At 38.1% G+C, this 14,344-nt stretch overlaps 1 protein-coding gene across 1 annotated transcript in view; it reads right to left on the reverse strand.

Moving 5' to 3' along the window:
• The window catches only part of polr1a (RNA polymerase I subunit A), a 68,178-nt gene that overhangs the window by 39,933 nt on the left and 13,901 nt on the right, over positions 1-14,344 (reverse strand). Inside the window, exons 6-16 of the mRNA XM_077217229.1 lie at positions 14,226-14,293; positions 11,396-11,473; positions 11,190-11,295; positions 10,943-11,087; positions 7,564-7,740; positions 7,336-7,458; positions 5,185-5,412; positions 3,990-4,244; positions 2,782-2,973; positions 1,538-1,687; positions 257-440 (exon numbers count right to left, since the gene is read on the reverse strand). Coding sequence (XP_077073344.1) covers positions 257-440; positions 1,538-1,687; positions 2,782-2,973; positions 3,990-4,244; positions 5,185-5,412; positions 7,336-7,458; positions 7,564-7,740; positions 10,943-11,087; positions 11,190-11,295; positions 11,396-11,473; positions 14,226-14,293 — 1,706 coding nt within the window. The remainder of the gene's footprint in view (positions 1-256; positions 441-1,537; positions 1,688-2,781; positions 2,974-3,989; positions 4,245-5,184; positions 5,413-7,335; positions 7,459-7,563; positions 7,741-10,942; positions 11,088-11,189; positions 11,296-11,395; positions 11,474-14,225; positions 14,294-14,344) is intronic.

Below are 14,344 nucleotides of genomic sequence, written 5' to 3' on the forward strand. Positions count from 1 at the left end.
ATCATGAGTGGATGCACTTTAATAGACTTCCAAAAACATACACCCATTGACTCTCATTATAAAGCTTGGAAAAGCCAGGTCATTTTTTAATATTACTCTGATTGTGTGCGTCTGAAAGAAGAATGTCATATACACCTAGGAGGACTTCAGAGTGAGTAAATAATGGGCTAATTCTCATTTTTGGGTGAACAATCCCTTTAACAGTCTCTCCCCCAGTCTCTCACAGTCAGTGTTTGTCCATGAGTGAGTGTTTTACCCAGGGTGAAGCCGCGGTAGAGCTGCAGGAAAGCGGTGAAGAGTCGAGCGAGGCAGCTGAGCAGTTTCCCGCTGGTCTGTCCGCCGTAGAGCTCGTAGCAGCAGTGCACCAGGCCGTACGCCGAGCTGCCGTACTGAGCTTTATCCAGAACCCCCATCAGCAGCTCGCCCTGGCGGATCACCACCTGACACACACAGACACACACACCAAACACGCACACACACACACACACACACCGGGGAAAACACGGTCAAACACTACAGCGTTTGCTCACTTATGCAGAGTGCTGGGGAAAGTTACTTTGTAATGCATTGCAATATGGCGTTACTCCCTTAAAAGTAACTAATTGCGTTACTTAGTTACTTTTTTAGAAAAGTAATGCGTTACGTTACTTTTGCGTTACTTTTTTCCCACATGGGCTGGGCTTGTTTTTTTCCCAAAAAATGTAATTATTTTTTGGGCAATTGTAAAGATCCTTTCACACCAAAAGTGAAATAATAATAGTTCTGGACAACAGAAGAAGGAAGTTTAACACTTACTTTAACAAAACAAAACAAAAATTCAAAATTTTTGCTTATGGTTTAACTGAATAATTGAAAGTCAGAAGCAAGTACATTGGTTAATAAAGTGAGATTAAATGCATAAAAATGTAAGTTTTATTTAACATATTTAGTTGTTGGAGGTTTGCATAGTATTCGGTTTCTGCTTTGCACTGATTTCATTCATTTTGAGGAATATTGAATCTTTTTTTTGTGCAAGTGAGATGAGTAAATGTTCACATTTAGTCTAGAACTACAATAACTATCATGTTCACACACACACACACACACACACACACACACACACACACACACACACACACACACACACACACACACACACACACACACACACACACACACACACACACGTGCGCCTCTACACTTCGATTTGTCTCAATATGAGGACAGGAGAGCTGTCAGTCAATAAATGGGAAAACAAAGTAACTTGCGTTACTTTCTTTTAAAATTTACAACAAAATATCTGAGTTACTTTTTCAAAGTAATGCATTACTTTACTAGGTACTTGAAAAAGTAATCTGATTACATAACTCAAGTTACTTGTAACGGGTTACACACAACATACAGAAGTTATGCATTACTGGAATTATGCGAAACGGCTTTCGGAACAAGAACAAACGTAGGGCGGGGATTTTGACTACATGTGTACAGAGCAGATTTGTTTCTCTCTTCAAACTCTGTTTAAACTGAAGCTCTGTTACAGAGTATATTCCTTACTCACCTGGGATTCACACATAGACTCGGGACTGTATCCGGGAACAGATCTCGGAGGCTCCTTCACCCAGGCTTTACTGGGAATCTTCGCCTTTCCCATCAAGTTTAAAGGGATGCAGTTTTCTGGGATGACGTTCAGCAAAAGGGTTGACACCACCTTGAAAAAACAACAATGAAATTTTGGTATTCATGCAAGTTCAAGTATCAGTTTTCGGGCTTCTGGAAGAATGATATCGGGAATCGCTGCATGAGCTCAACACACACACTACCAGTCAAAAAAGTTTTGGATCGGTAAGATTTTTCGGTAAGAAGTCTCTTCTGCTCACCAAGGATGCATTTAATTAATTTAAAAAAATTAAAAACATAATATTGTTAAATATTATGACAATTTAAAATAGCTGTTTTCTATGTGAATATATAGTAAAGTGTAATTTATTCCTTTGATCAAAGCTAAATTTTCAGTCTTCAGTGTCACATGTTCCTTTAGAAATCAGTATAATATGATGATTTGATGCTCAAAAAACATTTATGATTATTATCAATATTGAAAACAGTTGTGGACAATTTTATTTCAGGATTGTTTGATGAATAGAAAGTTCAAAAGAACAGCATTTATCTGAAGTAGAATCTTTTGTAACATTAAACAGTACCGTTCAAAAGTTTGGGGTCAGACAGATTTTTTATTTTATTTTTTGGGGGAAAGAAATCTATACTTTTATTCATCAAGGATGAATTCAATTGATCAAAAGTGACAGTAAAGACATTTATAACGTTACAAAAGATTCTATTTCAGATAAATGCTGTTCTTTTGAACTTTCTATTCATCAAAGAATCCTGAAAAAAAAATGCCCACAACTGTTTTCAACATTGATAATAATCATAAATGTTTCTTGATCATCAAATCATCATATTATACTGATTTCTGAAGGATCATGTGACACTGAAGACTGGAGTAATGATGCTGAAAATTCAGCTTTGATCACAGGAATAAATTAAGTTTTACTACATATATTACTATATGCTATTTTAAATTGTCATAAAATGTAACAATATCACTGTTTTTTTTTTGTATTTTTAATCAAATAAATGCAGCCTTGGTGAGCAGAAGAGACTTTTTTTAAAAAAGACTTTTTTTTTTTTAAAAAAACAACAACTTGCCAATCCCAAACTTTTGACAGATAGTGTACGTGAATATCTGATGCCGATATAAACGGCATGCGTATGAAGATGTGCTGATGATGTGCTGATCACCTGCTTCCCTGTCCAGAGTGGCACGGGTTTAATGAGCGCGGGTCGGAGGAGCTTCACCCGGCCGGTCTTGTCCGTCAGGCCTCGGTAGACGAGAGCCGTGTACTGATCCCGTGTGAAGAAGCACCCGCGGAGGGTCATGCTGGAGCCGGACACCATGTGGTCCTGGATCAGGCCAGCCAGCGGCTTCCCGTCCTGCAGGAGAAGAGTCAAGCGTTCCCACAATTACATACAATTACAACCCTCTGACGGCGAAAATGAAAAAGAAATTTACTAAGAAATATGCACTATATTTTAGTTTCATAATGTTTTTTATTTAATATTTCACATTTTTAGGTGATTTTATGTTGCTACATTATTTTACGCTGTATTTATAATCCATTTATTCACTTTTTGAGCATAGACCTGAAAATTAAATTTCCTTTTAAACTGTGGTAAATCTTGAATGTTTGACCTTAAGTTCGATCTCTTTTCAAAGACGACACTTGGCTGATTATTGCTCAAGTGAAAAAAGTTGAACTTAAAAAAAAGTGAATTTCAAAAAAAAACTATTTTCAATTTATATATGAAATATATATTTTCAAAAACATGTTTTACTCTAAAACTGTGAGAAAATGAAAGCCATAAATCTAAACAAGTAGTGTTGCACATGTGAGTGTGATATGTGGGTAAATGATCTTTCAGTGAGAGTGTGTTCGGCTGCAGTACCAAACGCTTCCACTAGAGGAAACTCTCATTCATTTACAATGCGAGCAGCACAAGGGTGAATATTACTTTCAGGACCATTTAACCTGTTCAGATCATGGCCATGGTGTTTTTGTGTTCACAGAGCAAGTACCAAAACCTTTACCAAGTTTCGTACCATTCCCACGAAGAAAAAAAATGCTTTACAATAACCTTCATTAGTTAACATTAGTTGGTTAGTTCATGTTAATTAATACACTGTTACTTTATTTGTTATATATATATATTAATGTAGTAAAAATCCAGCTGTTCATGTTAGTTCACAGTGCATTTACTAATGTTAACAAGATTTCAATAAAGTACAAGTAAATGTTGAAATTAACATTAATACATGCTGTATAAGTGCAGTTCATTATTAGTTCATGCTAACTAATGAACCTTATTGTAAAGTGTTCCCAAAAAGCAAAACAGTAATGTCCACTTTTTCTCCAGATCTGTGAGGTGTCTTTACTGAGGAGCACACTCACTTTGGGCACGAGGTACTGCTGGTCAGTGCTCACGAGCGTGTAGGCCTCGGCTCGACCCAGCTCGCTCTGAGGGAAGTGAGCGTTCATCTCGTCCCCGTCGAAGTCAGCGTTGTAGGCCTTGCAGTTGGAGTAATGCAGGCGCAGCACTTTCTCCCCGGGCAGGATCCGAGCGCTGTGGGCCTGGATGGACGGCCGGTGGAGAGTGGGCTGACGGTTCAGCAGAAGCACGTCCCCGTTCCTGATGTGACGATTCACCTGGAACAGACGTTCCTCAATGCATTAGATGCTAATGTCGGCGGTAAGCGGGATTCAAGACTACTATAAACACGTTCACAGTGTTTTAAAGGAGTCATGAAATACCCTTGAAATTAACACATAAGAAGTTTCATGCATTAGTTAATGGCAGAAGAGCTGCTGAGTGACTGGATTTAATAGAGGAAAGTGTGAAAACGCGATTAAAACGAAGAATTATCAGTTTAAAATAAAGGATGGACTTGATAAAGTGTTCCTTATAAACTTAACAAAGATCCATGGATATTGACATGCAGCAGGAATCATATTTTCTGACATAAATATGAGCCTGATTTTAACGCAAAGGAAAAACATGAGGCAAATTTGCCTGTGAACGCTTTATATAAATACAATATATGTCTAAATCTGGGTGATCACTTATATCACTGTTATATATGAGTCAAGTCTGTCCATCAATCCCAAGAGTGATACAGCTGTCGAGGAAGACCATCTAATATCTAATATAGTTCTGTCCCTGAATGTAGACAATCTGCTTCTCCACAAACTGTGCATGCATACCCTTACATACCAACGAGTAAACCCCCTGAACTTTTAAAAGAACAAGATATCGCAGCGGACATTCAAACAGATTTTTTATTATGAATATAGATCTGAACTGAAGGAAAATGCTATATCTACTGTAAATGCAGGAACACTCGCTTACTCGATCTCTCACAATACTCTACTCTATAAGCTTCAATGAACAATATCAATGAGATCAAACATGTGTTTACGTTGCTAAGAGTGGTTGCTAGGGGTGTTGTGTAGTGATACATAGAACCGTTGGGTGAAGCGGTCATAGCTATTAACCAATCAGAATCAAGGACTGGAACTAACCGTTTTATAAATCGTCATATAAAGCCTATCCCGATAGCACTGGTGCTAGTAAAGCTAGCGGACTCACGATCTTCATGGGCATCTTGTGCTGGCCGGTGGAGGGGGTCATCAGCTGCTTGGCCACGGCCTCTCTCTGTATCGAGCTGCTGCTGCTGAGGATGGTGCGCGACCCGTCTTCATTGATCACCATGGAGGCCCCGGGGTGCACATCGGGTCCGTTCAGCACCGCCTGACGCAGTTCCTTCACGTTCCAGGGTGTCACCGGCTGCGGGTAAGTCAACTTCGTTGCAAAAACCTAGAGGATACACATCAAACTACTCTCAAAAACCTCACATTTCAATCAAACACATTATATAGCCACTAAACTGGATATTTCATGGCCGACAAAGCGTGTTATTACAGCTACCTGACTTCAGTATCTGTGTATGGAGAATATTTCACATCAACAAGTTTACATACTTCTTGCAGAATATCCAAGATGTTAATATCTTTGACACAATAAGAGGGATCATACAAATTGTGTGCACCAAATGTTCATATGCACGTACTGTGATCGTAAGTGTTCCCCTACTTTTTCCTCCTTCTTACGCTATTGAGTCTATGGCAGCCCACACAAATGTATGGTAAAAAGTTGTGAAATTTGGCACACAGATAGAGGACCGTCTGAGCATTAACTACAGCAGATTTGGAGTCTCTAACCCAATCCGTCTAGCGCCACCAACTGTCCAAAGTTGTACTCATGGCTCAAAACGATTTGATTGCTCATTTTTGCTCATGATGTCATTTTCCGTCACAATTTTTCCACCCTATTTTTTCAGAACTTTCTCCTAGAATATTAGTCTCGTTTCAAGAAAATGAAAGAAAATCTCGCCAAAAATGGACGTGATGCTTTATCTCAAATACATTTGTCAGTATTCAGATCAAACTTGGTGTGTGTTATGACATCCATGACCTGAGAATACCAGCACAGTTTCAGCACAGAGCCACCTAATGGTCAGGAGATATTAAAATTGGCAATTTTTGCTTAACAGTTTGGGCAAAAATCACAATTCTATTTAGAGAGAAGCATGCAGAGTTGAAAAACACACAATTTTCCCATGTCTACCATTTTTTATTTTGTCGTAAAATGCATTATTTTATGAATAGATTGGTGTACCTTTAAGAAACTCAGTGCATGTCTTCGACACAATACCCTGAAGATCAAAAATTATATTGGAATTTCCAAAAAACGTTAATAGCTTTAGTCTAGCCTATTGTTATGAGAATAGTGTTGAAAGATCCCTTGGATCATGCCGAGAACATTGATACAATATGATACAATAACTAGGCGAACTTCTTGTCCACCATTTTGTTTTGTTTTTAAAACCGACTTTTTTGAATTCCTGCTAGACCATTAATCCGATTTTCACCAAATTCGACTCGGATCATTGAATTTGATGGCATGATGCCAAACTGCTTCTGAGGCTGTATCTCTGCAGGCGTTGGCATATTTGCACTAGTTATGTCCCAAATTACACTCTATGCAGTCAACCGAGCAATACATGATTTAGTCATTCATCATCGCAGTCTGATGCTCCTCCCCCTCTGTAATTAAAGCTGTGTCAGTGTTATTTTTAGTGTGAACTGTGAACACACTACTTGTGGTATTTTATACCACAAAACATGTTATATAACAGTGCATTAGGATGCGTATTGGGACTCCTTTGATGTGTGTCATTGCCACCCACCACTGACCACACCATTTAGTGTCAGCGCCATCTATTTGTCAAAAACAACATCTATTTTTCCATTTTGCATAAAATTGTCTCCAAATGCATTTTACTAATTTTTTGCATTTGGTCTTACGCTTGTTCATCATTTTGCCTCTGTGGTGCTTGGCCCTTTAACTGCTGCTTGCAGCTATCTTTATTTTATTTAGTACTGACCTGACTAAGCCGTTTCACATTACAGGTGTTTACATGTACACAATCCAGTTCAAAAGTTACCCTTGAATTGGATGATCGGGGTAAACTACTCATTTTGTCTTCTGAGAAGCATGTAAATATCTTTAATTGCTATATTTCTCTATTAGGTAAATAGTTGTTCAATAGGCAGAATAACCTGCAGTCAGGCTGACCACCCAGAGTGGGTTTATTTTAGTATAATGACCAGCTGACATTACATTATCCCTTACATATCATACAAAAACAATAGCAAAAGGTAAAATCTGAAGACTCACCATTGGTATTCCAATCTCACTGGTTTCGATGTACATATCAGGACAAATGACAGAGCGTGCAGCGAAATCCACACGCTTTCCCATCATGTGCTTCCTGAACAATCCCTCTTTCTTCTCCAAGAGCTGAGGGACACGTTCAAAAAGAACAGACATTATTTCCTGATGGATTCCTGGCTGTACTTCACAGATAATCTTGAGCGGGAGCATTACGACGGTTCACACACTGACCTGACGGATGCCTGGGAACTTCTCAGTCATGAGCTTGTCCATTTCGCTGTCGAACACGATGTTGACATGACTCTGCAAGCGGATCCAGGTGCTGTACAGCTTGTCTGTGAGAGTCACTCCGGGAATGCCCACTAAGAAGGACTGATCGATCTCGCTGCTCGCTGTGGCTTCATCACACTGAACAAAACACAGATTTTATGTCATTTGATTCAAGTTCACATTGATACGCGGAAGCGAAAATACATATATAAATAAATTCTGTATTATGAATTTTTAAGCCAGTAAAGTAATTTGGTGAGGTCAATTTGTAAAGAAAGACTACACGCTTGCGCACATATATTTTCAAACAGTGCTTTAAGTGGGCCGGTACGCGCCGGTACTCAGTACCGCCACTTCCAAATATAGCTCTTGAGCGTACCGCCACCTCTCCGTGCACCCAGAACGTGCTTTTAGCGTACCGGTACGCTCATTTGCACATCTGTTTTAATCATTTGGCTGCGCTGTCGCTTTTCAGAGCGCCCTTCACAATGCACGCTTCCTAATTCGTCCCACCGAGAGCAGAGACTACATTACCCATACACCCTTGAGTATTACAAGTGAAAAGAGCATGCGTCGCTTTTACCGCTGTCAGTAGCCACATTTACATGGACACAATCGGAATGAAATCAATAGCTACGATTGATGAATCTGAACAAGCTGTTTACATGAATGATAAATAAAGTAATCGGGTTGATGTGCGCGTTTATATGTCACAAGTTTCAAATCGGATCTGATTTTTTGACATGCACAAACTGCACGAATATACAGAGTTTCCCGCTGTTCGCGCATAAATATTCTCCTCTATTGGTTCTTTATTTGTTTTAAACAGCAGACGTAATATTATTTCGTCTCTGGTCATAATTTAGAGCATATTAACCGTTTTGCCGTGCTGATCACACAGTAAAAATGCCCCTCCCCGCAGCCAAAACCAGGCGTCTGTGGATGAGAATCCACAACAAGGACTGGTGGGAAGTTGTCCTGCTTCACTTCACATACGCGCGAGTAAAATGAGAATTTTAGAATGACGGGAAGCTTAGTAATATGACACTTTATTCAACAGGAAAAACAGCTCGTTCCGCGCGTTATACTCATTATGTTTATTTAACGTCATTGCACATGTGTAGTCCTTTCAGTTTCGGTTTTCAATCAAGTGTTTACATGTTCTCTCGATCGGATTACATAAGGGATAAACCACTCCTTTCAATCCGATCGAAATGTCATTCGGATCGAGCTCAATCGGATCGATAAAGGTGTTTACATGAGGGTTTTTTTAGTCCGATCGAGCCACCAATCCGATTATAAGTGTCCATGTGTCAATCATGGTGTCAACTCAACGTGTTCCGGAGACGGTGTGTGAAACGGGTAAAGAAATGAACCATAGCAAGACTCATGTTTATGTTCTACTGTTCTATGGTTATGATGTTATTATGTTTTATAATTTATTTTATGTAGCCTACATTTTGTTCAAAATGTTTTCAATACCCTTTTGCACATTTTATTTATGTTCAGTAGCTCTTTCTAGCTCAAGCAAATCCACAATTAAATAATTTTTTATAAGGTCGCCTGTTGACTGTAAATATATATATATATATATATATATATATATATATATATATATATATATATATATATATATATATATATATATAAAACCCCTTCAATATAGTTGTTGTTACCTCAGGGGAGGAGGGAAGTCAGCAAAAAAAAAAAAAAAAAAAATTTAATAATAGAGTGCCGGCACCTCTTTTGGGCCACTTAAAGCACTGTATTCAAACACGCATACCTATAAACTAAACACGTGATACGCATGTGCACGTCGTCAGCGAATTCACAGATTTGAGTTTTTGAAGTTTACGTGGAGATAACGTTTTTCTAAAATTTTCAAAGCTTGAACCTGTTTCAAGGTTTGCGATCTCGAGCAGCAAACACTGTTGTGTTGGAGCATGTTAGGGGTTTCTGTTTTCTGTTAGAACGGTGTGTGTTAGCGGCCCAGGGCCCTAAGTTAATAACTAATGATCTTTGCAACGGAAGTGAATCAATCTAAACTAACTTTATCTGGACAATAACTTTAATTCTGAGCTGCTGTAAAGACAAAACAATCTCTGTTACTGTAATCTCCTATTATCACTGTAAAGCTGCTTTGACACAGTCCATATTGCTAACAGCGCTGTATAAATGAAGGAGACTTGACTTGACAGATAATACAAACACACAGGGCAAACTGATGGTTGGTTGCCCATAATAGGATTTTCAATTGCCAATACTGATATTAAAAAATACACACACACACAACTACTGAAATGAAATCAAAACAAAATATTTCCTCAAAATTCACTGAAAAGTACTTGATAAATTCAAATGATTTATAAAGCATTTCTTCAAAAATTCACATGATGTTCTGAATTTTACCCTGTTGATCGAAGAACATCATTGATAATCACACGATGGGCTTTTTGACATAATTGAGTGTGAATCTGTCCGTTCAAGCACAATACGCTGCTAAAGCAAGCTAAATTCAGGATTGTTAGCTGTCTGAGAGAGGCGTCTTTCTGTGCTGCACTTCCGGTGTGTATGTGTGTGTCAATCAGTGCGAGCAACACATTCAGAACTTTTTCTTGGCTTATTGTGCTTAAAGTCCCCCTGTGGTAAAACTCATCTTTGATCACCAAAATTACATATTTAAAAAATTTTTCCTTGAAAAACAATTCCTTAATGCCTTAAAATATCTTTAATGTAACTCGACACCCTTGCCTCATTTAATATCCGAGGTGCTATGAATATGCAAATGAGCCCCGCCTCCACTCACTCACTCACTCAGAGATCCACTCGTTGACGATCACACGTTGATCTGATTGGTTACAAGGTAGTTTGTGACGTCAGAAACACCAGCGATTTCAAAGCGTGTTTTTGAGACTGTCTTTGGTTCACTGCAGTTTTAAGCAGAAAATACTCAGCAATGCTGTCGACTTATGAATTTACACATGGTTTGTCTTAAAGCATATTAAAAACACCACATAGACACATAAACAACATTAAAAGCTGGATTTTCACCACAGGGGGACTAACAAGCACATCCCACTTTGCATTTTCATTAATGCATGTTCTTTTTGTAAATTTGCCCAAATATCTGCTTTCAAGAAGTTAGGTACGTATGAATGAACATCAGATGCAAGTGCGAAGCATCATAAAATGACTATATTCAATTCCACAGCTGTCATTTTATTCTGAAAATAACCACATCCATAAAGAGAGATTCATGCAATACACTAAATTGCTCAGATTCATCGTGAAACCCATAAACGAAGAGCATTAATCATTTGTTAACGTCAATTCTTCTCACCTCATCCATCTCTGCGTTGGTTTTCTCAGCAGCGATAAGGGCGAGCAATTTCTGAATGGTGTAATTATCCTTTATCACGTACTGCATGTTGACAGTCTGTCCGTTAGTGAACATCTGGTCTCCCAATCGATTAACTGGCCTGAACCTATAAAATGCCACACACACACACACACACAATCCCCCAGCTAAAGATCTCTCTGTAAGAAGAAGAAACTATACAATCATCTTATACAGGACATAAACTGACTTGCATGGAGGAACCACCAGTAAATCCAGGAAGAAAGCATCCGGATTGAAGTCTGAGCCCGAGTCGCTCATGCTGAAGCCTGATAACAGATGCTTCAGGAAGAAACCTAGAGAAGTCGTAATGACCCGTTTCAGAAACACGGCTTTATTTGCATTATGAATTCTAGTAAGAAAACTCCCCAGTGAATAAAACTCAGCCAGTCTTACCGTCCTTCTCCCAGAGTTTGGTGATATGCTCCCGCGCCACACTTGGAGTCAGAAAGCCACGCTTGGTCAGCTGATCATCTGGAAGCAGACGCACACAGACAGAGACTCACAACACACTGAACCACGTCTGCACAAGATTTATGAGAGCATTACTGTACTGTACTGGGTCACATTTCCCAATTCAAAACACTTCCATACTTTCCCAGACTTCCCTATTGATATTTCAGGTAATATTTAACATCTAATAATTGTGTTAAATAAAGATTTTTTAGATATATACCGTATATTGTCATTCAACCCCCCAAAAAAACTGAGATATGATTTTTTTTTGGGCCATACTGTACACTCATTCATTTCTGATCAAGACAAACAGTTCTGAATAATGAAAACACGTGTCTTGCATTCAGTCCGTAACAGTGTTGGGAAGACACTCTGAAACTGTAGTTTGACAAGCTGAAGCTACTCATAAGATAAAGTAGTTAAGATACAGTCACGCTACCCTCCTGGAAAAGTAGTAAGCTACACCACAAGTTAATAAATAAAGGTAGCTAGAAACAGCTAAACTACTTTGTTTTTTTTACAATGACATTATATAGTTATTACAAATAAATGAATAATTGTCAATGAAGAATGTTTAAAGTAAATGTTTTGATGGTAAAAACAACATAATGCAATGCATTTGCGATTTCACAGAGTATTATTTTATTTTGTTAACTATTCAAAGACACAAAATACTCAAATATCTATCTTAAAATTGCTACAAATGTAATATCAATGCAAGAACAAAAAGTATCCTTTTCAACATCTTCAAAATCAATACTGGATTTCTGAAAGCTCCTTCAACCGAACCACCATCAAGTGACACGGATAACTGCGTTCAGTTCTTGCTCTGCAGTAAATCACTGAGCCATTTCAAGTTTTTCTGATGATGCATCCTATTCTTTTGTTTTCTGCCTGCAGTAACTATGAGTGAAACGTCACTACATCAGACATCGCCTCCTTGTGGAATAACGGTGAATTGCATTTATTCAGTCAACAATGATCCAACTATTGTTGTGCAGAAAAACTATACCTCCACTGTTACACACCACGGGTCATTAGCGACCCAATAAATGATTTTACAAAAACTTAATGGGAAAACAGGCATCCTTTTATACATTTTATAATTTTTTTCTAGTTATATTGTTTATAATGCATTGATTGAGGACACTAAGATGGTCGATGTCTAACTTAAAAAAAATGAAAGAGGAGGAGGGTAGTGAACAAAACCCCGGGTCACTAAAGACCCGAGGTTTGCGTTTAAGGGTGAAAAGCAACTGAGATACTAAAAAAAATGTAGTAAAGTTAGTAGTGTTGCTACTTGTAGTTAACTACTCCAAAAACAATGGTCACTAAATGATCACAAACTTTCGGCACGCCAGCTCAAAACGCCATAAAAATAAATGGGAAAAACAAATATTAGGGGTGTAAATTCATCACGATACGATACCGATTCTCTCAGCCAGCGATACGATATTCGACGATACCTCAAAAAATTCTGCGATGCGATTACGATTCGATTTAAGGCTATATCAATTGATTTATCGATATTTAGATATTATGTGCCAAGTTAACTCCCAAATGCACCCAAAAATATATAACATGAAAGTTTAATTAAACTCTTTGAAAATTGCACATCCTCCAACAATTGGGACATTTACAAGTTGTTTGTTACAAGTTACAAGTAAAAAAAAAACATGACATATGAAAATGATAACAGAAGTTATAACAGAAGAGTTCATTTGCACAAACAGATAACTCCGTTCTTGTTAATTTTCATATATCATGTTTTTATTTTATTTTATTGTGCATTTGAATATCAAATCAAACTGCAGCTGGGTTGTTTTGATTAAGTAATGCTAACAAAAAAAAATACAGGTAACTTATAAAATTAAAGTTCATTGAAAGTATTTTTTTATATATTTTTTTGTGTGTGGAAAAAGCAGATAACTCCACATTTCATGTTTCAGAGTTAAACAAAGCCAAGTAATTGCTATGATGCATAATTAATCTTTTACATGATACATATGATACATGATTAATCTGATACATACTTAATCTTTGTAACGTTAATCTCCTCAGCTGACATACCAGGTCAAACGTTGTTGTGATTAACGACACGCAATACAGAGAGCTTTTCCCTCTCCACTAACGAGCTGTTTTAGCAAAATTCTGTGGAAAAGTTTCAGCTTTTATTTTCCTTTAACGCACCGGAGAAGATATCACGCGTTCATCAAGTTCGTTGAAATCCATCCTCGATCACTTTTAATGAGCTTTGACGAAACTCCTCTCAGCTAGTGCGTCTTTTCAAAGTGACTAGCAGCCTTGTCACCTGACCTGAATACTGCGCACTGATTCGCTAAAACAGACTTTTCGGGTTGTGTTCACAAACAACTAAGGTGCTTGGCGTTTCTGCTGTAAAACATGAACTCGCGATGCCTTGACAGTGGAATATACCGGCTTTTGTGACAAAGGGTTCAGTCAATCTTGTCAGGCGTCTATTTCAGCTGAGAAAAGTTACGTGAGGATGTGGAGAGTGTCAAAATAAAGGTACCGTATATATATATCGATATTTTATTTGTGGCATCGATGCATCGTATCGTTAGACGTTTGATCGATGCATTGATCCATATCGATGTATTATTACACCCCTAACAAATATATTCCCATACTTTCTTCCATACAAATCCAGACCTGGGAATGACTAACATCTAATCCACACTCTTCCATACTGCATCATGTTTGATGGCTGATTTCAAAAAGAGTGCTTGAGAACAGGATCTGAACTCACCGGCCTGTAGTGAGATTGATGAGATGATGAGTTTACTGTTGTGTTCTTGGCGCACGTTCACTCTGATACTGAAAGACACACACACACACACTTTCTCACGGCAGCTCCACACAAAACAC

The sequence above is a fragment of the Siphateles boraxobius genome, unplaced genomic scaffold (genome assembly GCF_051911475.1).
Source record: "Siphateles boraxobius isolate OS27281-9 unplaced genomic scaffold, OSU_SipBor_1 70, whole genome shotgun sequence".
Taxonomy (NCBI): Eukaryota; Metazoa; Chordata; class Actinopteri; order Cypriniformes; family Leuciscidae; genus Siphateles; species Siphateles boraxobius.